Source organism: Gymnoscopelus microlampas (genome assembly GCF_963454915.1).
Source record: "Gymnoscopelus microlampas genome assembly, chromosome: 24".
NCBI classification, from domain to species: Eukaryota; Metazoa; Chordata; class Actinopteri; order Myctophiformes; family Myctophidae; genus Gymnoscopelus; species Gymnoscopelus microlampas.
Genome location: NC_139961.1, coordinates 15,108,465 through 15,136,027, shown reverse-complemented (window position 1 = coordinate 15,136,027; position 27,563 = coordinate 15,108,465). Strand labels below are relative to the sequence as shown.

Genomic DNA, 27,563 nt, shown 5'->3' with positions numbered 1-27,563 from the left:
GGGCACGAGGAGGTCAATGAATGGTTTGATGAGCATGCCAATGAGGTACTTATTGGGCAGAAACCTCCATATTATGTTTAAATCTCCATATTTTAATATTTTATGTATAACTTTTTCATGAGAATACTGTCACACAAAAGTGTCAAAAAATGTTGAGCTTGTAGATCGGCTATTTTTGAATTTTGTGAAGAACAAAAAATACATATTTTTTTTAATTGATGGAGTCTGTGTGTGGGTTTTATAATTATTGAATCAATGAAAAGTATTAACAATAGCTTGTGAATAAATAATAACTACATTGGATCCATTGGAACACAGGTTATTTTTTGCATTTCCTGAAAAGTTTCTGCCTGATAGCGACAATATGCAACAGGCTTCCGAGTCACCAGATTTCAACACTTATGGGAGATCTCAGACCATTAGACAGCGCTCTCCACCACCGTCATCAAAAACACCCAAATGAGGGAATACATTTTGTTATAATGTAGTGTTCCATCCCCCCTCCAGCAGAGTTACAGAGACGTGTACAATCGATGCCATAAGGTGCACTGAGGCGGAAACCATCAATTTGATTTGTCACCTGGCACGCACACACAAACACACAGGACACACACACACACACACAAACACACACACACACACACACACACACACACACCCACACACACACACCACACACACACAGACACACATGTGCGCGCATGCGTATTATAAACCCACACTTAACCCATTAAAACCGGGAACGCATCTGACTTTAACCATTATTTTATACTTTTTCTATAAAAAAATAGCAGATATACAAGCTTGTAGATCTGCTATTTTTGAAAAATCTTGAAAATGTGTGCAAATCTTTATATATATATGTATATATTTTTTAAAGCGAACATTTTTAACTCAAATCTTTGCTTCTGGGGGGTCCTTGGTAGGAACAACATATTTTGAGATGGGGGTCCGCGGAGTAATACATATCATTTGGGGGTCCTTTACATGAAAAGGTTTGAGAACCACTGATATTATAGCAACATATGTTTTTTTTTCAAAAAACTGTTTTACTGATTTAGAATACATTTGTAGAATCCCCCAGAAGCAAAGATTTGAGTTACAAATGTCCGCTTGAAAAATCACATATTCAAAGATTTGCATGAATTTTCTAGATTTTTCAAAAATAGCAGATCTACAAGCTCATAGCGCGGCACAGAGTGCCGCTCTATGAGCTTGTAGATCTGCTATTATTGAATAGCCCAAAGTATAAAATAATGGTTTAAGTGGTTACACAGATGCGTTCCCGGTCTGAATGGGTTAATGGCATAAGGCCATCAATAAAGGAAGATACACACGTGTGTGTGTGTGTGTGTGTGTGTGTGTGTGTGTGTGTGTGTGTGTGTGTGTGTGTGTGTGTGTGTGTGTGTGTGTGTGTGTGTGCACGCAGGCAAACACACAACACACACACACACACACACACACACACACACACACACACACACACACAACATACAGACAGACAGTAATAAGGTGCACTGGTGTGTAGAATAGATCTTGGTGAGTCATCACCTTGCTCTCTCATCCCCCCCGTCCCCGCCCCCCTTTTTCTTACACATGAGGGAGACACTCAGTCGTCAGGCAGTTGATGTCATTGTTGTCATAGAGACGCAGAGGGTGCGCCGGGATTGGTCTATAGCACCACTGACGGAGAGAGAGAGGCCTTGTTTACGTTTGCTCTGACACTCACTCCCTCTCTCTCTCTCTCTCTCTCTCTCTCTCTCTCTCTCTCTCTCTCTCTCTCTCTCTCTCTCTCTCTCTCTCTCTCTCTCTCTCTCTCTCTCTCTCTCTCTCTCTCTCTCTCTCTCTCTCTCTCTCTCTCTCTCTCTCTCTCTCTCTCTCTCTCTCTCTCTCTCTCTCTCTCTCTCTCTCTCTCTCTCTCTCTCTCTCTCTCTCTCCAATCACTCTATCTCTTTAATGTTCTCTGTTGTCGCCTCTTTACTTTGCTCTTTTTCTCCTCTCTTTATCGTCCTCTGTTCCTCATGCCTCCTCTCTCCTTTTCGCCCTCGATTTTTGTCCTCTACGCCTCCATTTCTCCGTCTGGCGCGCTCCTTCGGTCTCTTAAGTTATCGTTTATTACTCCCTCTCTGTCTGTCTCTCTAAGGCCATTAAGACAGGGAACGCATCTGTGTCATTTTTAGATTTCTTTGGCTATTCAAAAATAGCAGATATACAAGCTCATAGCGCGGCACCGAGTGCCGTGCTATGAGCTAGTATATCTGCTATTTTTTTTTAAATAGTGGAAAATGTGCGCACATCTTTGAATATATATCATTTTAAAGCCAACATTTTTAACTCAAATCTTTGCTTGGGGACTCTACAAATATCTTCTAATTAAACCCTAACAGTTTTCTGAAAAACATATGTTGCTCTAATATCAGTGGTGCTCAAACTATTTCATGTCAAGGACCCCCAGAATGATATGTATTAGGCCGCGGACCCCCATCTCAAAATATTTAGTCCCAGGGACCCCCAGAATCAAAGATGTGAGTAAAAAAATTAGCTTTAAATATACATCACGATTAAAAAAAAATAATACAGATCTACAAGCTCATAATATGAGCTTGTATATCTGCTATTTTTGAAGAGCCGAAGAAATCCAAAATGACACAGGATAAGTTCCCGGTCTGAATGGGTTATGCCCGAACCATACATGTGAGCTTGTAGGTCTGCTATTTTCGGTGCGTGACGCCATCATACAATGGAGAATAAATGAGCCATTACTGTCTGTGTCTATCTCTGATGATATCTCAATCTCTCTCTCTATTTCTCTCTCTCTCTCTCACTTGCCTTCATTCAGGAATAAAACGCCATTTCTTTTTTACATTCGGACACACAGACTGCACCTTCGTGCACACGCCCACGCGCACGCGTACGTATATAATGGCAAACACGTCAACCCTACTTATGCACTTGTGACAACATAAGCACGCAATTTCCACTCCCCTTCGACCTCCCACGCTCTCTATCCGGCCGAATGAACACGTGTGCGCGTGTCGTGTGTGCTTATGTAGCATGACGTCCATAAGCGTGTGTGCGCACACACACACGTGCATCATGGACTCCCGGGCATATCCATAACATCCCACAGGAAAGCCCCCCCCCCGTCCACGTCTGCAAACAGTACGAACTGTTTCCACGCAACTGTGGTGTCCTGAGCTTTAATTGAATCACTCCCGTGAAAATAGAGAATAGAATAGAGATATTTTATTTTATTTTATTTAACCCATTAAGACCGGGAACTGTGTCATTTTAAGATTTCTTTGGCTATTCAAAAATAGCAGATATACAAGACTATTCACAAGCTTTTTGAATGCCCCCCCGATGGTTGAATTTGTACCATCTTATCATGCTTAATAAGGAGGGTTTGCTCTTTGTCGTTTTTAATGTTTTACTACGGACTGAATGTTGTTTATGATTGACCGTTCTGTTCTGTTCTGCTTTATATTGTTCTGTATCGCACTTTGGTACAGTGAGTTATTTTCAAATGCGCTACATGAATGCATTTGATTTGATATGAAGGGTTTTACGTGAAATATTCACAGACGCTCTCTTGCGTGGTTCATTCAACACATCCCTCTCCACCTCTCTCTTTCTCTTATTCTGTTTTGTAGGATGTCTCTCCCTCTTTCTCTCCCACTATCTCTCTCCCTCTCTCTCTCACTCTCTCCCCCACTCTCACTCCCTCTGTCTCTCACTCCCTCTCTCCCCACACTCTCTGTCTCTCACTCCCCCCCCCCCCCCCCTCTCTCTCTCTCTCTCTCCATCTCTCTCTCTCTCTCCCCTGCCTCGTTCGGTCTCCCAGCAGTGTTTCTTGATGAGAGATGACTCGACAGCGCTGTTCTGGGAGCCCTACAGCCGTGCTGTATGTCTGAGGCATGCTGGGGCTGTTGTTTACCCCGACAACAATACTGTTTCCTCCAGTCCTGGGGTGAGAACGTTACGAGACGTTAAGAGCAGCCCCCTTATAAACCCTTCAATGAGACAAAAAGTATAGAGAGCAGCTAGGGAGGACGGTGTGGGTGATCTGATCACAGATGGTGTAAAGCAGGGGTCTTCAACAGGGGGTCCGGGACCCCTAGGGGATCCTCAGAGCTACTATAGGGGGTCCGCCAAATCTTTGGGTGATAGGATTTCGTTTTTTTACATTAACCACTTGAACCCTACAATTCCTTTACTGAGGGAAACATTAGCCGAAAATAGCAGATCTACAAGCTCTCAACGCCTCGCGCTGCGAAGCGTTGAGATCTTGTAGATCGGCTATTTTTTGGCAAAAAGGCTATAGGTGTAGAGGGAAAAAAGAGCAGACTAAGTAAAAAAAAATAACAATAACAATATAGAGTAGGGGGTCCCTGCTTCATCTCTCTCTCAGCTAGGGGGTCCTTGGCCTGAAAACGTTGAAAACCCCTGGTGTAGTAACTAGGTACAAGTACTGCAAAACATGTGAGTACTTCTTCCACCACTGGATCAGCATGTACAGTATGGTCCGAGAGGCAAGGGTCTCCTTAACCACTTAAAACCCTATAGCATCCCTATTCTGGGGTTAGCTTTCGCCGAAAATAGCCGATCTATAAGCTCCACAGCGCGTCAAATATATTTAAGTGCAGCGCGAGAGCTTGTAGATCGCTCACGTTGAGTGAAAACAGGCGGCGGCCTAGAACCCTTGGGAATCCAGTCAACTAAGTTTTTAAACACCGACCATCTTCGACTGACACAGACCGACTGTGAAGCAGGGGAGTCAGCAACTCCGCACTAGGAAACACATTGCTGTAGGCTACTGTGTCTGCCGGGATTGTTTGCCGCATTAAAATGCCAGGCAGTAGTGTTTATATACCCTCTGGTGAGATCTGGCCTTCAAAGCTGACGTTAAGTATAATGTGCATTGTAGACAGAGCAGTGAAAGACATGCAAAACATAATACCCTAGACATGAACACAACACATGCACAGTCAAATCTGGGGGTGTTTTAAAGGTTATATGACATTCATCTTCACTTTTTTTATTCTTTATGTTTTTTGGGGGGGTTTTATGACCTCAATTACAGCCCAAAAAACTGAACTTTGAACATTCAGTTGATTTTCATTGTGTTTTTTTCTTTTTTTTAATAACTAGGTCGAAAAGTAATCTGGGATTGGCCCCTTGACTTTGATGTCATAGTCACTTAATCCCACCCCCTCTCCTCCCACACCCCTCCCCTATTCTTTCCTATGGGGGGCGGGGGGGGCAGAGGCGATGATTGGCAGGCAAAATCCCTCAACAGCGATTACTTTTGACATTGCAGTTGTAAAATCTTTAGAAATGTGAGAGAAAAACACCTGCATTGGCTCACTAGAGTGGAATTTTCAGTTCAAACTTTTTATACACTTTGAAGGACCATGACAGAGACTTTTAATGTGTTGTAAAACTGAATGTCATCATGAAACCTTTAATGTTTTATTTAACCACTAGTCTTAAACCCTCTTTATACTTAGTAAACTAACACTTAGTTGACTGGGGTCAGCTCTGTACTTATGACACACACATTACAGTTCGGTTTATGTGGCAGCACACATAATATTTCATATACGCCTGTGAGAATGCACAAGACAACATGGCTTTTGAGAGACGGATGTTCATGCATAGGCGATCCTGCACTCGAGTGGATGCATTGATGAGATATGGCAGCGTTCTCCGCACTGCCAAATATCTGATTCCAAAACCCATGTGGAGCACATCATAAATCATGTCTACTTCTGTTCTGCGCCCTGTTACCAAGTCCTTCTTACAGAGAGATTTGTGATAATAAGACACTGAAGCGAAATATGTCAAATCATATTTTTATATAGTTTTATAAAACTAATATTTAGATTGAGTAACATCATTGTGTATTCTACATACAGTAATGACGTCATCATGCAACGACATCACAATGTTGTCATCACAATCATGTCTTTAAAATGAACCGTCAAATAAACGAAGGAATCGTTTATTTGAAAAGAAAGAGAGAAACCTTTCCCTTAGCATTTTAGCGTGAGGATTTCCATAGCCTGCCTGGGGCTGGCCGGGGTTGTGCTGGTCATCAATTTGCCAAATTAGGGAGAATCAACAGGCATCAGCCTCCTTGAAAAGCCAACCAATTGGCTTTACAGACCGTTAAGATTTTCATGACGTTTCTTTGTGCCGGTGTGAGCAATGTTGCGCTGGACGTTGCACCTGAAAGGACAAGAGAGACACCATCAAGCAACCGTTGCGTTGGGGAACATGGTGTACACCTGCGGAGGGATGTGTTCCGGCGTCACGCGTCACATCGACGTCCACGTCTTCAACGCGGTGTCTTTGCGCTGGAAGAAGTTGCAGCCGGTGACGACTGGAAGAAGAAAATGTCCCCTGGAGGAGGTTCCCACCAGGCGCCACAGCCACACGGCCGTGCTGATGGGACACAGCATTTACATCTGGGGAGGGTTAAAGTACATGGGGGGGTCCTGCAGTGAGCTTTACGCGTTCGACGTCGACGCCCAGAGATGGTCCAAGCCCACGGTTTCCGGGACCGTTCCGGAGAAGAGGATCAGCCACTCGGCCTGTGTCTTGGGGAAGGTCATGTATATCTATGGAGGATACACCCAGCGGAGTGGATACACTAACGACATCTACAAGCTGGACACGGCCACAATGGTCTGGTGCTTAATTACCACCCGAGGGACTCTGGCACATGCTTCGTCCCGTCACTCCGCCACCATCATCGGGACAAAGATGTTGGTATTTGGGGGCCAAGGGGACCAGGGGGACCACTACAATAATATCAGTGTGTTTGATACAGAGACCAGCTGCTGGCTGAGCACGCCCCCTGCACAGTTTCTTCCAGAACAACACTTCATGTGTCATTCGGCCTTTGCCTACAATGGAGAACTGTACATATTCGGCGCTTACAACTTCCCAGAGTCACCCTTCAATGATCTGTGGAAATTCAATTTAGAGAACTTCTCCTGGACGAGGGTCGAGCCCAAGGGGGAAGGCCCGTGTTCCAGGATGTCAAGGCCATGCTGTTGCATGGTGGGAGAACGCGTCGTCCTCTTCGACGCGTTCGGAGGAGACAACACGCACGACGGCCTGTACATCTTAGATCTACGGCCTGGTCTGAAGGCACTATGCAAGCTCGCGGTCATTCGGTACGAGCTCGAGCAGTCGGGACTCCCACACAACGTCAGGTGGGAGCTGGCGGCCATGACCAACCAACAGCCACAGAAGAAAATAATACCCCGCAAAAAGGAAAAAGACAAAATCATTATAGCTGCCTGCACTGCGATGGTCGGGGATGGGCAGTTGGAAGTGGAATTGGAAAAGGAGGAAATTGAGAGAGATGGAAAATAGCGAAAAAGGAGGAAGACAAAATATGGAAGGCTGGATCACCAGAAACTGTTTTGACCAAAATGTTCATTAAACCATGAAAGACCCCTTCCCATCTCCCTGTACACGGATTGTGTGGCCACGCACAAATAAGACTGTGAAATGTTGGTATCAGAAAATGTATGTTTAATAAATATGTTCTATTTATAATTGGTTACATGAGGACATCATTAAACTTGCTTTCAAAAATGTAATTAGAGATACAATTCTGTAATTCACCACACTGCCTCCACCATCTTCTTTTTTTTTTAATGAACACTGTAGCTAAACTTAGCAAGAATTTGCTGTAGATGTTTACAATACTGTTTACAGTAAAACATTTAGATGAGGGCACCTTTTTTTAATTCCATAAATCTGTCTGGATTGTTTGTTGAGGACAGTCTGAAGATAAAGTCCTCTCGCCCATGGGGACGTGAAAGAGGGATTTGAAAACTTTAGTTACTAGTTACTTTGTAGATTTTGATTATCATTACAAAACCTACACTAACCACTTCAGCTCTGTATACATTTCGGCCATTTGAAAATAGCCGATGCGACGGCGATCCGACGCATTGTGAGCTTGTAGATCTGCTATTTCAAAAGATTTGTATACATTTGAAAGGGGGAGCAGGGGGTCATCAATATGCCAATACACGGACAAATGTGACCGTGGCAAGACTTGTCCTTGTCCAAATCTTTGATTTTGTTTTTACATAACATTATAGTGATCTTATTTCGATCATAAGACCCACTTACTGAATGCCAGGTTTTCTTCAGAATATGTATGACACTGATTTACAAAGGCACTATGGCACATTAGGAGTCCACCAGTAAGGTGGTTCTCAAACATTTTTCATAACGCTGAGTGTGTACGGGTCCATTTGGTTCCATTTGTACACGGTCAGAGTCACAGACCTGTAACGGTCCATTTGGAACACCTTCAAGGAACCCCGAAGGTCCCTCGACCCACTTTGAGGACCACATCACTAGCTAGCTATGATTTGGCAAAAAAAAATGCATTTTGATGATTTGGCCAAAAAATGCATTTTGACAAAAATGTCCACCACCATGAACCCTGGTCCAGGCTCTCCGCTGTGAGGGCGCCGGGGCCGTTCACGCTGTGGCAACAACACATCCTCATGTAACAACAAGAGACAGAGATCTATACTGTACGTGGTCCCAGGTGGGACAGCACTGGCCTTCTACAGAGCCAAGAAACCAACAGATGAGCCTGTCATCGGTATCTCCGTGTACAACGTGGTTCCCTTCGATGCTGGACAATTAGTTTAACCCGCGGTCCTGTGTTTCTGCTTCGAGGAGCAGCGTATGAACCCCCAGCAGTGGTGGAAAGTAACTAAGTACATTTACTCAAGTACTGTACTTAAGTACAATTTTGAGGTATTTGTACTTTACTTGAGTATTTCCAATTTCCAAAACTTTTACTTCTACTCCACTACATCTCAGAGGCAAATATTGTACTTTTACTCCACTACAATTATTTGAAAACTTTAGTTACTAGCTACTTTTCAGATATAAATTATGATATTATGAAACATACATTAACCACTTTAGCCCTATTTTATACATAGGCTATTTGAAAATAGCCGGTCTACAAGCTCACAACGCATCGCGACGCGTTGTGAGCTTGTAGATCTGCTATTTTCAAATATTTAGTTAGTTTTACTTTTGGTAATTTAAGTACATTTTGATGGCAATACTTTTGTACTTTTACTCAAGTACATTTTTAATTTTGGATTTTTACTTGTAACAGAGTATTTTCATATTGCAGTATTGGTACTTTTACTTAAGTAAAGAAGTTGAGTACTTATTCCACCACTGACCAGACAATATCATGCCTGTGTTCGACATCGACACGGAGTTCGATGATGACCCGCCCTGCGCATGGCGCGCGTCGACACTATTGCGCTCTCCTACAACTTCGAGGACAAGTAGGGACAGGGGTTACAGGCTAAGCTGGTGGAAGGAACACTGTTGGATGCTTGGTTCTTAGCCATCAGTTATTTACAGTAGTTGGCGGCCCGCCGGGGGTCGCCAGATGCTACTTTGAGATGTCAGTGTTTGCTAAATATTATACTGTAAATTGTAACTCATGACAGGCACTCTGGAAATGAAATTGATGTGCTCTAACATGTTTATTTTAATGTATCTTTTTTTATTCTTCATTTACGATAACGTTGTTTTTTTGTCTTTCGTATATGTGTGAGAATGTGTATATTGTATTCGTTACTATTTTTTTTTTTATTACAGTGCAATTCTTTAACCCATTAAGACCTGGAACTGTGTCATTTTTAGATTTGAGCTAAAAAGCATTATTTTACACTTTGGGCTATTCAAAAATAGCAGATATACAAAAATAGCAGATATACAAGCTCATAGCGCGGCACCGAGTGCCACGCTACGAGCTTGTAGATCTGCTATTTTTGAAAATTTGTGAAAATGTGTGTCTTTGAATATATATATTTTTAAGGGAACCTTTGTAACTCAAATCTTTGCTTCTGGGGGTCCCTGAAACAAAATATTTTGATGATATTTTGAGCACCACTGATATAGAAACATACGTTTTTCAGAAAACTGTTGAGATTTAGGAGACATGTAGAATCGGCTTCAGGTCTCAAAGGGTTGTACAGTATACTATTTGACCCCTGGAGGAATAGTCACTGTTGCGGCAGTGACAAATGGGGATCTGAAATAAACAATGAATATTAACTGATGGAGGTACTGTATACTCCCAACCCAGCATACTGACCGTCAGAGCACAGCTGGTCTCTGCCACAGAGTTTCTTCTCAAACAGGCACCCTGCAAACACAAAGAGATAAGCTATATCAGAATCCATACAGAGATACAGACGCATTTTTTTAATTTTTAACACCTTCACTCTCTTGTCCAAAACAGGCGTCGATCTCTATGACGTCAGACGCCATATTTGGGCAAGTCTTTCAGGCCAATCGGGCGAAAAAATGATTATTGGCTACGTACTGGCTATTTCTTAAGCTTTCTGAAAATAGAAGATCCACGAGTTCACGACACGTTGCATCGCGAGGTTGTAGATCGGCTACAATAATAATTGCAATAGTAATAATAATTTTTACAAAGAATATATGTACTGTATGGGCAACATTTCAGTCCAATCGGGAATAACGTATAATTGGCTAATGTATATTTCTAGATGATGTTGACTTCTTCATCATCTTACTAGGGTACTGAAAGCTCCATAAGAACCACCTGCTTTGTACAGAGGACAAAATCAGATGTGAAGGTATAGTGTGGGTTATCTCCTCTGCGAATTTGAGCTGCTTCTTAACCAATAAACAGCCAGCAGTTCGCTTCAGTTAAAACAGGTTTCCAAAGTGTTCCATGGCAAGGACCCCACATAGCCATAATCTAAAAAGACAGCTGATCTAACAGCTCACATGTGTTGTGTGGCGACACATTGGGAGCTTGTAGATCTGCTATTTTCACTATTTTTTTAATCTTTTTATGTTTATATATATTTGTATTAATTCTTTTTAATTTATTTAAAGGTAGGGTAAGTGATATTCTTTGGTTAAAACAAAAACTATTTTGTTAAAAGGTTAAAATGCTATAGAGTGTTTTCTTCAGTAACAGATGTCTCCCTGTCTCTCCAGCTCTTTAATACACAGGAAATACTGTAAAAGTACAAAAGTATTGGTATCAGAATGTACTTAAAGTACCAAAAGTACTTCACAGAATCTGGCAACGCTGGTTGTACTGGAGGACAGCCTTGGAGCCCTCTGACTGGGCTTGTTGGGCCTTGGGGAGGATGAGCTTGATGGCGGACTGAATGTCCTTGGATGAGATGGTGGAGCGCTGGTTGCGGTTAGGGGTTAGCCAATCGAGAGGCTTCGCTGGCGACGCGCTCAAAGCTGTGAGTCTTGTTTCCCAATGGACAAAGTGTTTGACTGTACTCGTGATGCTTTACATTTCTGTCGAATAAAATATTCAATCAATCAATCAATCAATCATGTGGCCAGTCTATGATGCCGGCAAGGTTTCAACCCGATCGGGGAAAAAAAAAAGTGTGGCCATATTTAAAAAAAAAACATGAGCTTGATAATTCTTAAGCTTGCGCTGATGTTTCCTTCTCAATCATCTCTTACCAGTGTACTGTAAGCTCCATAAGAACCACCTGCTTTGTAGAGAGGACAAAATCAGATGTGAAGGTTTATCTGCGATAAGAAGATACCTCTGTGAATTTGAGCTGCTTCTTAACCACTTAACACTAAACCACTGTTTTTCGAAATTATTTAGAACATTTCTGAATTTTTCTGCATAGTGACATCACCAAAATAAGGGACGTCAAGGTTAAAGTGGTTCAGATCCGCCTGCAACTCCCTTTGCTCCTCATCCCTGCTTTCACGCCGTTCTTGTCCTGACAAAGTGGATGAAACGAGGCCCATCAGACACCTTCTTTCTTGCCTGCTCCACATCATCTGCCAACTGAGTCAGAAAGGACAGGACATGATCAAGGTTGGCTGTACTTCCATGTGTGAAGGTTTGATGTCTTGCCCAGGTCAGTGCCCTTTGTTGCATGATCTCCCACCTCACACAGTACTATTGCCCAGCTTGTTCATGGCTACAGCCTTGACATACCAGCTTTCCTCCTCTGCCTTTGGATTATAGCCTTGTTCCAGCTTTTTTTGGTGGATGAACCCAGACCCAAGCCTGCCTTACATATATTTTCTTGTATTAATATTATTTTTTCTATTCCATTTTCCTCTTTCCAGTTGGCCCCTGGTGGCCCCCACTTTGAAAACCACTGAGTTAAAATGTGTGTGTTCCTTAGAGGGACCTTTTTTTCAACAAGACTACAGTTTACAGTGAGCTGTTGTACTGGAGGACAGCCTTGGAGCCTTCATTCTTGGCCTGCTGGGCCATTTCAGTTGGGAGGATGAGCTTGATGGCGGACTGAATCTCCTTGGATGAGATGGTGGAGCGCTGGCTGCGGTTAGCCAATCGAGAGGCTTCGCTGGCGACGCGCTCAAAGCTGTCGTTGACAAAGGAGTTGACGATCGCCATGGCCTTGGAAGAGATGGTGTTTACAGGCTTGATATTCTTCAGGACCTTGTGCACATAGATATTATAGCTCTGCTTCCTGGTCGTCCTTCTGTGCCCGGTCTTAATTCCGGCCTTCATGGTTGTCTTTGAGCCCTTCTTACTCGCTGACCTTGCTCGTATAGTCATGACTTTCCTGACTTATTCTTCACAGTAAAGATTGGTATCTGTTTTAAGAAGTGTTGCAAGCTAGTTTCCAGGATTCTCTACAGTCGGTTGGAGTTGTGTCGCTAAAGTTCATTCGACAATTCATTATGTAGGGCAATTACATGGTTATGATGATGACGTTGTGATGTCATTGTGTGACTTCTTCATTACGTAGATTAAAATACACAATGAACGGTGCTGTAATTATAATGGGGTCTAAAAACGGTTTCAACCCGATTACATTCTTTATTAAAATTGGCAAGGTTTCAACACGATCGGGAAAAAAAAACGTGGCTACTGTATATTTAAAAAAAAAAACATGATGAGAACTTGATATTTCTTAAGCTTGCGCCGATGTTTCCTTCTCAATCATCATTGGCTGTACTTCCATGTGTGAAGGTTTGATGTCTTGCCCAGGTCAGTGCCCTTTGTTGCATGATCTCCCACCTCACACAGTACTATTGCCCAGCATGTTCATGGCTACAGCCTTGACATACCAGCTTTCCTCCTCTGCCTTTGGATTATAGCCTTGTTCCAGCTCCTTCTGGTGGATGAACCCAGACCCAAGCCTGCCTGCCCTGGGCGGCTGACCCCACGATGTCAGCATGACGATTCAGATGATCCTCCGTCTCCCTCAAGCGCTCTGCATGGCTGACCACTTTGCATCACCTGGTGTAGCCTACTCTTGCGTCTTTGCTGTCGTGCAGCATCATGGCCTGGTTTTGGCCACCGGTCATGATCCATCTCGTCAGTTGAAACTAAAGGGATGTTTCCAAAGTTTTCCATGGCAAGGACCCCACATAGCCATAGTCTGTGGCTATGGGCACCTATTGAGAAATTGAGACACATCGTGAGCTTATAGTATTTTGGATTCTTTTTATGTTTATATATATTTTCTTTTATTAATTAATATTATTATTTTTATTCCATTGTCCTCTTTCCAGTTGGCCCCTGGTGGCCCCCACTTTGAAAACCACTGAGTTAAATTCATGTGTTCCTTAGAGGGACCTTTGTTTGCAACAAGACTATTACATTTCACAATGAGTTGTTGTACTGCTGGACAGCCTTGGAGCCACTAGACTGGGCTTCCTGGGCCATTTCAGTTGGGAGGATGAGCTTGATGGCGGACTGAATCTCCTTGGATGAGATGGTGGAGCGCTGGCTGCGGTTAGCCAATCGAGAGGCTTCGCTGGCGACGCGCTCAAAGCTGTCGTTGACAAAGGAGTTGACGATCGCCATGGCCTTGGAAGAGATGGTGTTTTCAGGCTTGATATTCTTCAGGACCTTGTGCACATAGATATTATAGCTCTGCTTCCTGGTCGTCCTTCTGTGCCCGGTCTTAATTCCGGCTTTCATGGTTTTCTTTGAGCCCTTCTTGCTCGCTGACCTTGCTCGTATAGTCATGACTTTCCCGACTTATTCTTCACAGTAAAGATTGGGATCTGTTTTAAGAAGTGTTGCAAGCTAGTTTCCAGGATTCTCTTACAGTGGGTTGGAGTTGTCGCTAAAGTTCATTCGACAATTCATTATATATAGGGCAATTACATGGTTATTATGATGTTGTCATTGTGTGACTTCTTCATTACGTAGATTAAAATACACAATGAACGTTACCCTAATTATTATGAGGTCTAATAACGGCGTTGCATAAAGTGTGATCCGTTTGGCTCTGAAAAACGCTAGCACATTATTAGTTCCAACCTCTTACAGCTGAGACCTAATAGATACATTTGGCGTCTCCCCAGGATGCAAACCTACAAAAATTTGATTTAATAATTGTGAAAATAACCGATCTAGACCTTTTTGAAATAATAATGGGAAAAGATTAAGAAAATGTAAAGAAAAGAAAAAACATTTACTTGTGACCCATAAAAATGGGTCCGCGACCCAAAAATGAGTTTGTGCCTTATCGTTTTGGAAACACTGGGCTAGCAGAATATGCAGGTCTTGGGCAGATCTGCGCTTACCACCCGTATTGGATGTCACATCGTTACTATGCTGTCGGATGTGTCAGGAGGTGCTGGGCTGTAGCATGTAGTGTGCGTGCGTGCGTGTGTGCGTGCTTGCGTGTAACACAGGCGACCTTTCGCAAAGGCTCCAGGTTGTAAACAACAGCAGATGTCATGCGAAACGAGCCACACGCTCCCTTGTGTTTGCGCGTGTGTGTGTTTGCATTGACTTTTTCATTAAGGCCTTATGTAATCCCATGTCATATCTCTTATGTATCCAGGTTATCTGTGAGTGGTGAAAGAACAACAAGGAATAGAACAGACTGCTGTTCCAAGATCCATACAAAGATGACCGTAAAATGTGTTCTTTATAGTAAGTAGCCAAGATATTACAGGACACATAAACACACACGCGGACAAACGTTTTTCATGAGATCCCAGAGTGTAATGCCTGATTTATACTTGGTCGTGCGTCGCGTTGCGCACCGAAAATAGCCAATCTACAAGCTCATCAACACGTTGTGATGCGACACGTTGTGCGCTTCGCCGCTTGTAGATCAGCTGTTTTCGATGCACGACTCTGACGCGCAACTCAGTACAAATCAAGCCTTTAGTTTAGTCATTCAAATTGCTGAATTCATACTAAGCAGGCAGACTGAACAGATGTGGACTCTGTGTGTGCAGGCAGGCGCCCTGACTGACCCTGACACCTGTCGCCGCGCGGCAGCCAACCAACCGATTAACGCACCGTGGAAAATAGCCATTAAACCGAGAGAGCTGATACCATGACGGACAGTGGTGTGTAACGTAAGTAGGTACATGTACTCAAGTACTGTACTTACTCATTCAGTGCCAAGTAATTCTTTTTTCGATTTTCTTATCAAGTAGTCACAGTATATTTATCTCCAGTATGATCGATCCCCTGATGGTTGCAAATCACGGTGGGTTTCACTGTGCTTCCGTGAAAAAAACGTTTTAAAAAAGGCATCGCAACCTCCCGTTCGCTCGTTATACGCCGTTGAAAATAGCACGTCTCGGCAAAAAATACATAGTAAAACACAGGAGCCGAGATACAGGCTTTATCCCAAATACTTTAACCAGGAAGTGAATGGAGCAGTAAATCCTCTTGGGATCACGTTATCTCCTGGTTCTGTGTGGGAAAAAAAACTAAAAACAACAAAAAAGACGTGACAAACTTTATCAGACAATAAAATAAAACGATGCCGTTTAAAGAGACTCTCCCCCACCCCGAAAGAACTACCTTGATCCTTAGAATACAGTACACCATCAGTAACTGAAAAAGGACATTGTCTATTACGTGATATTAAGAATTAAGAATGAGAAGTACAATTTTGAGGTTTTTACTCGCTAGCTTTAGTTACTAGCTACTTTGTAGATTTTGATTATTATTACAAAACCACTTCAGCTCCGCAGCCTGTCAATGATCCAAGCACCACCGAAGAAGAGTACACCCAGAAATCACGTGATCACAACAAAAAAACTATCTATGCACCTTTCATGTTAAAGGATTTATAAAAGTCACATTTTCTCGGCTTTCTGTTGTTTTTCTGCTTGTTTAAAAAAAAGAAAAAGCCACATTCAAATGGCACATGTCAAGGACCTCCAAAATGGTATGTATTTGGCCGTGGACCCCCATCTCAAAATATGTTGTTCCAGGAACGCCCAGAAGCACAGATCGGAGTTAAAAATGTTCGGTTTAAAACATATATATACTATATTTTTTCAAAGATTTGCACACATTTTCCACGATTTTTCAAAACAATTGCAGATCTACAAGCTCATAGCGCGGCACTCGGTGCAGCGATGTGATGCGTTCCCAGTCTTAATGGGATAATACAACACAATACAATATTACTAGCACATCTGCAGTGGTTGGAGGTGATCCCCCCTGCTCTGGTGTCGGGTAGGACACCCACTCATTGACAAGTAGTACTGCCTGGAGCGCATAAGCACATAATCTCCTCTGGCCAAGCTGGTAGACATGAGACTCATGGCTTGCAGCTCGAAAGAAAACAGTGTGTGTAACGTCTCTCAACTCTGTGTCTGTCAAGTTACAGGAGCTTGTACATCTGCTATTTTTAAAAAGATCTTGAAAATGTTTAAAGAATTTTTTAATATTAAAAAAAAAAAGAACTTACAACACAAATCTTATGTATCCTCATATCCTCCACATATTAATTTGGGGGTGCTTGACGTGAAAGATTTTATGGCATTGTTTCTCAAAGTGGGGTCTGGGGACCCCCAGGGGTCCTTGGGGGATTACCAGGGGGTCCCCAGTAAAATGTGTTCATAATGCGTCACAATCATTTTAACCCCTTTATCCATGTTTTATACTTTGGCTATTCAAAAATAGCAGATCTACAAGCTCATAGCGCGGCACTCGGTGCCGCGCTATGAGCTTGTAGATCTGCTATTTTTTGAAAAATCATGAAAATGTGTGCAAATCTTTGAATATATATATTTTTTAAAGCGAACATTTGTAACTCAAATTTTTGCTTCTGGGGGTCCCTGGAACAAAATATTTTGAGATGGGGGGGTCCGCGGCCAAATACATATCATTAAGGGGGTCCTTGACATGAAAAAGGGTTTGAGAACCACTGCACTAAGGGAAGAAGATCCCCATGTCTCGTCAGAGTCTGTCCCCCCCCCCCCCCCCCCCCCCCCATTCCCCCGTCAATCACCAGCTCCAGCACAGAGCTTCAGTTCATTGTGCAATTATCAAGCATTATTGGAGGTAATGGTGTGTCGTATGAGTCATCAGGGTGTAATTGTGTGCGTGACACAGACAGGCCAGATGCCGATTAATGAAATGCCAATGCAGCACTAGCCGAGTTCATTTAAAGGGGAATACCACTAATTGTCAACATTGAACTATGTCTTTAATACACCAGCTGTTGTGTGGAAATAAGATTTATTTTTTTTGAAAATGAGTGGTATGGCCCTTTAAGCCAACGAGAGACAGTCACAGAGGAATCCCTTGTCAAGACTCAAGTCGCTTTAACACACTGGTTCCAGGGGTGGAAAAAGTACTCAAATTCTTGACTTAAGTATCAATATTGTAATGTAGAATACTTGCAAGTAAAAAGAGTATTGGTATCAAAATGTACTTAAAGTACCAAAAGTAGAGAGTACTCATTAGGTAGAATGTCCCATTTCACAACTTTCCCATATAAAATGTATCTTTTGATAATAGCAGATCTACAAGCTCTCACAATTTGAGCTTGTAGATCGTCTATTTTCAAATGGCTGAAATGTATATAGGGCTGAAGTGGGTATTGTGCGTTTTGCAATAATAATAATTGAAATCCACAAAGTAACTAAAGTTTTCAAATAATTGTAGTGGAGTAAAAGTATAATATTTGCTCTGAGATGTAGTGGAGTAGAAGTACTGAAAATTGGAAATACTCTAGTAAAGTAAAAGAAATACCTGAAATTGTACTTAAGTACAGTATGAGTAAATGTACCTTGTTACTTTACATCACTGAGGGGGGGCGGTATAGACATTTAATAATTAGGAACCAAATGAACCCTTACGAGAACCAAAACGAGACCTTTGCAGGTTCGGTTCCATTTGTACTTTCTCAGAGTTTAGAGTTACAGACCCCTAAGGGTCCATTTGGGCTCCGGGTGGGCCCGAGAACCAGCATTTGAGAAACAGTGCTCTATATAAAAAATGTAAAGCATATATAATAATAATTTAGCTGCTATAGGAGATTAGGAGCCCAGCCAATGTTGCCTCTCTGTCAAACCAAATTAATTTCATGCCCTCATTGTCTGGACTGCAGCGGACAAATTAGAGCTTATAGATTCAATCCAAGCTACAAAACTCACTTAACTTGTCTCATAGTTATGGGAACAGAACTGTCATGTGACCTTTAAGTCTGGAAGTATGTATGACACACACACACACACACACACACACACACACACACACACACACACACACACACACACACACACACACACACACACACACACACACACACACACACACACACACACACACACACACACACACACACACACACACACACACACACACAAGATTCTACAGCATTAAAGGGCAAGACCACTTTGGTAGAGGTTTGGGTTGTGTAGTTACCTTGCCATGATGTAACTCCAAAGGTGGGCAAGAAAACAAAAATAATTGCTCCATTGATTAGGAATTGATAATTCAAAATATGCTCCTCATTGACTTACATTGTACGGTAAAACAGCTCTCAAAGTCACTCTTTTAGCACAAAAACGAACGCAAACAAAGTTGATTCAGACAATATAGAGCATCACCAAACCCAGTACTGTTTTTTTTTAAATAAAAATGTCAACTTCCTGTTGATTTTGCCATTTTAATAGAAAACCCGGACTGGATCCGCGGATCCGGATCCAGATCTTCAAATAGTAAAATCAACAGGAAGTTGACATTTTTATTTAAAAAAAAAAACAGTACTGGGTTTGGTGATGCTCTATATTGTCTGAATCAACTTTGTTTGGGTTCATTAACGTGCTAAAAGAGTGACTTTGAGAGCTGTTTTACCGTACAATGTAAGTCAATGAGGAGCATATTTTGAATTATCAATTTCTAATCAATGGAGCAATTATTTTTGATTTCTTGTCAACCTTGGGAGTTACATCATGGCAAGGTAACTACACAACCCAAACCTCTACCAAAGTGGTCTTACCCTTTAAGGGTTTCCTGTGAAACTGCAGGTCTTTCGTATGTCTTCCTCCATTACTGCCTACTGACTGTCTGTCTGTCTCTCTCTGTCTATCTATCTCTCTCAAATGTACCAGTAAGGGTGCCAACCGTGCCATTTGGTTCCATTTGTACACTCTTCTGAGTTAGATTGACACTAAAGGATTTTTCTGTGCAGGTTCAACTGTTCCTAGAGCGAGGCTGGGGAACACTAACATGAAACGAGGTGCTGTTTGCATTTGTGTGTAAGAGCAATATGCAGTTTTTAACCCATTAAGACCTGGAACGCATCTGTGTCACTGTGTCGAGCTAAAAAAAAGCATTATTTTACACTTTGGCTATTCAAAAATAGCAGATCTACAAGCTCATAGCGCGGCACCGAGTGGCGCGCTATGAGCTTGTAGATCTGCTATTTTTGAGAAATCGTGACAATGTGTGCAAATCTTGGAATATATATTGTTTTAAAGCGGACATTTTTAACTCAAATCTTTGCTTCTGGGGGTCCCCGGAAGAAGATATTTTGAAATGGGCGTCGGCGGCCAAATACACATCATTTTGGGGGTCCTTGAAATGCAAAAGTTTGAGAACCACTTATATAGAAACACACGTTTTTCAGAATACTGTTGGGGATCCAGAAGGCATTTGTAGAATCTGCTTCAGGTCTTAAAGGGTCAAGGCCTATTTGTGTAGCCTATTTCCAGGGAAGCACACTGTCTGAGATTCCTTACATACTGAGCATACTGTAATGAAATAGTCTACACATACAGTACATTTTGACTTGACTTGATAGCAGTTCATTATTGAATAGTTCTATCTAAACAGTGTCGTAGAGTAACTAAGTACATCTACTCAAATACTGTACTTAAAGGAGGAGTTCACCCAAAAAATGACTTATTTTCTATCAATTGCACACCCCACAAAGACTTGAATTCATGGATTTATTTTTGTTTTTGTGGCATTCCTAAGACAATAACTTGATGGCTGGGTGTGTATCCGGTAGGAGACACAAATAATCTACTTTGTGTCTCCTACCGGACACATTAGCCGGTAGGAGACGGGAATCAAATTATTATCTTAGGAATGCCACAAAAACAAAAATAAATCCATGGATTCAAGGCTTCATGGGGTGTGCAATTGATAGAAAATAAGTCATTTTTCGGGTGAACTACTCCTTTAAGAACAATTTTGAGGTATTTTTTATTTTACTGGAGTATTCCCAATTTTCTGTACATGTACTTCTACTCCACTCCATTTCAGAGGAAAATATTGCACTTTTACTCCACTACAATTACATGAAAACTTTAGCTACTGGTAGATTTCGATTAATATTACAAACCCAACCCACTAACCTCTTTAGCCCTATATATATTTTGGCCATGCATCGCAATGTGACCCATTGTGAGCTTGTGGATCGGCTATTTTCAAAAGATCTTTTATACATTTTGAACTTGTGAAATGGGACATTCTGCACAATGAGTACTTTTACTTTTGATATATTTTGATGCCGATACTTTCGTTCTATTACTCAAGTACATTTTGAATGCGGGACTTCTACTCGTAACAGTAGCCTACATGTGAGTACTTCTTCCATCACTGACTTTGACTTGACTTGATGGCAGTTCATTATGGAACAGTTCTAAAGAAATGTCCATCACGAACAGTCCTTTAGTAAGAACAATCCCACCCAAAGTGCCGTAGCCTGATGCTGTGCCATCTATCAATGCATTAATTGGCATTGCATGGCCTCCGTATTCGTAAGCGGATCCCCTGAGCATAGAAGATTGCTGTAGAAAATGCAGTGTGTGGAATTACACGCCAAAGAAGACTGGCAGAATAACATTCCTGACAGGCACACTCTATCACAAGCCACCCGCAGTTTGAGTGAAAAGGGGTTGAATATATTACTGGGGGAAAAAAGGATACATTACACCTACCCACACACACACACACACACCCTCACCCACACCCCCACACCCCCCCACACACACACACACACAATGTAGAAGTACTCTGTTAGAACTGTAGCGGGTACCAGGTTTTTATTGAAAGGAGGCATATATAAGAGAGAGGCCTATATTTCTATGTTTATTATATATATATATATATATATATATATATATATATATATATATATATATATATATATATATATATATATACATATACATATACATATACATATACATATATATATATATACATATACATATACATATACATATATATATATATACATATACATATACATATACATATACACATATACATATACATATACATATATATACATATACATATACATATATATACATATACATATACATATACATATACACATATACATATACATATACATATACATATACATATACATATATATATATATATATATATATATATATATATATATACACATACATACATATATATATATATATATATATATATATATATATACACATACATATATATACATATATACATACATACATACATACATACATACATACATACATACATACATACATACATACATACATATATACATATATACATATATACATATATATATATATATTTAATTAGAAGAGAGGCTTCTAATTGCTTGTTTCAACAACGCCCCCGGTCATTAATAGAGGGACGTTTTTTAATTGAATTAAGGACACTATTACAGGATTTAAGGTAAGCTATGTGTGTATTACATACATACGCTCACACACAGACACACAAGGAAGGCTATGTGTGTGTGTGTGTGTGTGTGTGTGTGTGTGTCTCTCTCTCTCACTCACACACACACACACACAGGCAGTCTGTTTGGTATGGCCTCCCCCCACCCTCTCTCATAATGACGCTGGTATGCTATGACCCTCATCTCTCTGACGATGAGCATGGTTTGACGTGCGAATAGGCTCGTCAGGAGGAGTGAGTCAGACCTGACGAGACGAGGCCAGCGCCAGAGTGTAGCTCATCTTACAGTGTGTGCTATAGCTGCACGTTCAAAAACATCACAAAACTGTTCAATTGTCACTCTTAGTATACGTTAAGTACAATTTTTTATTATTTTTATTTTTGTTCTACTCCACTACATCTCAGAGGCAAATATTGTACTTTTACTCCACTACAATTATTTGAACACTTTAGTTACTAGTTACTTTGTAGATTTAGATTATTATTACAAAACATACTGTACATTAACCACTTCAGCCCTATATACATTTCGGCCATTTGAAAATAGCCGATCTACAAGCTCAGTAGATCTGCTATTTTCAAAAGATTTGTGTACATTTTGAACTTGTGAAATGGGACATTCTGTAATTTTACTTTTGGTACTTTAAGTACTTATTGATACCAATACTTTTGTACTTTTATTCAAGCTAATTTTTAATTCTGGAATTGTACTTGTAACAGAGTATTTCTACATTGCAGTATTGATACTTTTACTTAAGTAAAACATTTGAGTGCTTTTTCCACCACTGGTTTGCACTATAGCCTATGAGGAATTTGACTTGGTAGGTCGCTGCCTGTGCACACAAATATATATCAGTGACGGTGGTCTCACACGTTTGGTTTTACCTACGACAGACGCGTTCTAAAAGACGGGTGAAAGCCTAAGCCGAGGACGGGGTGTAGCCAGGGATGCCAGATCTGCTTATTATAAGTTCCCCACAAGATTTTATTTGAAAATAGCCGATCAACAAGCTCACAACGCGTCGCATCGCGACGCGTTGTGAGCTTGTTGATCTGCTATTTTCAAATAGCTGATGTATATGTTAAAGTGCTCACGTGGCCCATAGTCGCTTCTTTTTGGGCTGGTTTTCCTAGACCTGGTTGCTTGTTTCTCTCACAGAATCTGGCTGTGGCAACACTGGGTATAGCTGTTCTATGGTAGAATGGCCAACAGAGGCGCTTAATCCTATATGTATCCTGTGAATATCAATAAACAAGCATCTTATATCTCTCGTCAAACTCAATTCAGTTCTACATGGCGTAGCTTAGCCTACCCTCCGTGTGTGCAGCAGTGGTGTAAAGTAACTAAGTACATTTACTCAAGTACTGTACTTTTTTTTTTGGTACTTTTACTTTACTGGCGTGTTTCCAATTGTCTATACTTTTACAGGCTAATATTGTACTTTTACTCCACTACAATCATTTGAAAACTTAAGTTACTAGTTACTTTGCAGATATAAATTATTACATTATAAATCATACATTAACTATGTTAGCCCTATTTTATACCGAGGCTATTTGAAAATAGCAGATCTACAAGCTCACAACGCGTCGCAAGCTTGTAGATCTGCTATTTTCAAACGTTTTAGTACTTTTACTTTTGGTACATTAAGTACATTTTTGATACCGATACTTTTGTACTTTTACTCCAAGTCAATTTTGAATTCCGGACTTTTACTTTTAACAGAGTGCTTCTACATTGCAGTATTGATACTTTTACTTAAGTAAAACATTTGAGTAGCTTTTCCCACCACTGGTGTGCAGTGCACAGAGCGAAAGCCAAAGCAAAATCATAAACGTGAAGCTCTATTCATTCATTCACTTGGTGGTTGCATAGCTCTGTCCATGGTCCTGAACAGCCACAGCTCAAGGAAACATGCGTACATATACATTGAAGTCTATGGCACCAGGTCTTATAGAGCACCAAAGTCTAACGTCATTTACGCATCCTACCTGGGTCGCGTTTTTTTTTCCCCCACTCTGAATTCCCACAGACGTGTTTAATATCGCGTCAAATAAGAACTGTGTTCCAAAAATACACAAATGATCCCGGATTGACTCTTATGGATATGAAGCATCAACTGACGGCGAGAAAGCGCTAATGTTACTTCCGCCGAATTGGCTACATTTTCGCCAGAAACAGAGTGTATCAAATATGAGTGACTGACTATCATAAACGATACATAAACTGACAACGCAGTTTATTTTTGGACCACAATTCTTATATGAGACGATTCTAAGATGACCCAATGTTATTCTCCATAGAGAAGTTACTTCCGCGACCCAGGGGATGAACGAGTGACGTCAGGACTTCTGTACTCTATGACTGAACTTAAGACCTGGAGGCGTGGCCAATGCTTTTTTTCGCTATTGTGAGTGGCCAAAAAGAATTGGCAAATGACTCCAGGTCTTAAGTTAAGTCATAAGACCTGGTACTTAAGACACACAAAATAAGGCCCTATTAGTCCAGCGCAAAAGTGGGCCTAATGTTGAAATGGCCTTGAATGCCCACCACCACAACCAGTCTTGCCAGATTCTGTGAGAGAAACAAGCAACCAAGTCTAGGAAAACCAGCCCAAAAGAAACGACTATGGGCAACATGAGCACTTTAACACATACATCAGCTATTTGAAAATAGCCGATCTACAAGCTCACAACGCGTCGCATCGCGACGCGTTGTGAGCTTGTAGATCTGCTATTTTCAAATAAAATCTTGCGGGGAAATTATAACAAGCAGATCTGGCAACCCTGACCACAACCTGGTTTTAATGTGTTTGTATGGGGGGGGTGAGACGACTGAAAACTGTCCACAATAAAGCAAAAATGACTCACCACCTCTGTCATGTGCACAAAGGCAACTCCACCAGGTACCTGTGTTTGTTAGCTCAGATAGGTAGGCTACAGATTATATATCCGTAGTCATTTATTCTTGAAGATGGTGCCTCTCATAGGCCAATGTGTAGGACAATCTACATGTTTCACATATCTGACTTTGTTTACATGTTATTTCTATATGGATAATTTGAAGAAACAACACATGCATACCTTTTCTGCTGCAACTTACACGTTAATTAGTCAGATCTGTGTCTATTATTAAAGGTTGGTTGGGCTGTCTCTTGGGTTGCAGGGGCGGGTGGTTTGGGAGGGTTTGGTTGGCTGTGGTACTGTTGTACAGTACATTTACTCAAGTATACTGTACTTGAGTAAATGTAAGTACTACAATTTTGAGGTATTCTTACTCTACAGTATTTCCAATACTTCTACTCCACTACATCTCAGAGGCAAATATAGTACTCTTTTTTCCACTACAATGATTTGAAAACTTTAGATACTAGTTACTTTGTAGATTTTGATTATTATTACAAAACATAGGCCTACATTACTAACTTCAGCCTTATACATTTCGAGCATTTGAAAATAACCGATCTACAAGTTCACAATGTGTCACAAGCTTGTAGATCGGCTATTTTCAAAAGATCTTTATATATATATTTTTTTTTACATTTTATACATTTGAAAACTAGTGAAATGGGACATTCTGCGTATGAGTACTTTCTACTTTTGGTACTTTAAGTAGGCCTACATTCAGGGAAATTATAATAAGTAGATCTGGCAACCCTGACCACAACCTGTGTAAAACAGAGTATTTCTACATAGCAGTATTGATACTTTTACTGAGTGAGTGAGTAAACTCCCCCCGCTGTGAAAAAAGTGAAAAACAAGGATTGCTCACCGCTGCGACAAAGTCATAGGATGTGATTGTTAAAGCTGTCGATGCTTTCACTTACATGCTCTAATAAATGACACATTAAAGCTATATTTTAAGCATCTATCCAGAGCTTATAAAACCAGAGCAACCCATTAGGATGGTTATGGTCTTAAGTTCCTATAAAAAACATAAAAGTAATATCACATACATACATATATAGGCCTACATACATACATACATACATCACAAGACAAACGCAATTATTTTCCACTATTCAATGTGTAGTCAAATCATTAAAAAAGTAATGGAAAAATCACGGCCCTCGCATTTCATTTAACATTGTTCCATTTATTTTTAATATATTTTTCAAATATTAATTTTATTTGAAAGTGAAATATCCCTTTAAACAACAAACCAGTATTCGTGAAAGAGAATTATAGTTCCCGACTAATTAATGGGTTACAGGCTTCAAACTCAACAAACAAAATAGCCTACCAAACCCCAATTTATTGCCAAATGGTGAGATTTTACCACCACCACCTCAATGCTTGGGGGAGCTAACATGATAGGTGGGCACATCCATGTAAAATTGGATAATTTGTCCAAAATGTAAAAAAAAGAATTGGAAAATGTTTTTACGTTTAAGTAAAGTAGGCTACACGTGATTAGAACATGCTTAAACATTCGACAATTAAGCTCTAATATGTCTACAACCGCTACAAAAACCAAAGTAATTTCGGGGCATAAACAAGAAGTTGAAGGATAAAATTAAGTCTGATAATGATGTTCACATCATGTACACTTTACATTACTTAAAACCATTTTTCAAATATTTAATTTATTTTAACATTTTGGACAAAAACAGCCAATTTCACATCGAGGTGCCCAGATGTCCCTATAAGTGCCCACCTATCCTGACCCATCCCCACAAGTTCATTAGCTCATTGGTTAATATAGAGTCACAATCATTGTAACCACTTTAACTAGGCTATTCAAAAATAGCAGATCTACAAGCTCATAGCGCGGCACCGAGTGCCGCACTATGAGCTTGTAGATCTGCTATTTTTGAAAAATCATGACATTTTTTTGAAAATATTTGCATATGTATTTTTTTAAGGCGAACATTTTTTAACTAAAATCTTCGCTCCTGGGGGTCCCTGTAACAGAAGATGTTCAGATGGGGGTCCGTGGCCAAATATATATCAATTTAGGGGTCCTTAATTGGCATGAAAAAGTTTGAGAAGCCCTGCATTAGCTGGACTTCATATGACCTGCGACTCTCCACTGATTCTTACCGTATTGGGCAGACATCATCTCCAGCTGCGCCGACAGTATGCTCATCCATAGAAGCAGTGATCGCCTGAGCCGTGGAGACTTCATGGCGAGAACAATAATAATATCCCCGTGGAAACAAACAAGAACGTTTTATATATCTATTGATCCGCCTCTCTCTCTCCCTTTACAAGCCGCCAGCCATCTCGTACTAGTAATAGTACAGAGAGGGACTCTGCTACTCTCTGACGGAGCTGCACGCCTACAATGGGAACTCTCCTCCTGTGTGTGTGTGTGTGTGTGTGTGTGTGTGTGTGTGTGTGTGTGTGTGTGTGTGTGTGTGTGTGTGTGAGAGAGCGCGCGTGAGGAGGTGGAATGGAGGAGGGGGAGAGAGAGATAAGAGAGACAGACAAGAGACATAGAAACAGAGAAAATGAGAGAGAGGGGGAGAGAGAGAGAGAGGGGGAGGGAGGCAGAGATACACAGAGAGGGAGTGGTGGAAAAAGTACTCAATTGTTTTACTTGAGTAAAAGTATCAATACTGCAATG

The 27,563-nt window shown here is 41.0% G+C and overlaps 1 protein-coding gene across 1 annotated transcript in view; it reads right to left on the bottom strand.

Moving 5' to 3' along the window:
• Nucleotides 1-27,122, bottom strand: part of LOC311040560 (receptor-type tyrosine-protein phosphatase-like N) — a gene marked incomplete at its 5' end in the record, with an annotated part of 71,029 nt that extends 43,907 nt beyond the window's left edge. The window contains 2 exons of the mRNA XM_084050891.1: nt 10,169-10,219; nt 27,038-27,122. Of these exons, the coding sequence (XP_083907017.1) occupies nt 10,169-10,219; nt 27,038-27,122 (136 nt within the window). The remainder of the gene's footprint in view (nt 1-10,168; nt 10,220-27,037) is intronic.
• Between the last annotated feature and the right edge of the window lie 441 nt (nt 27,123-27,563).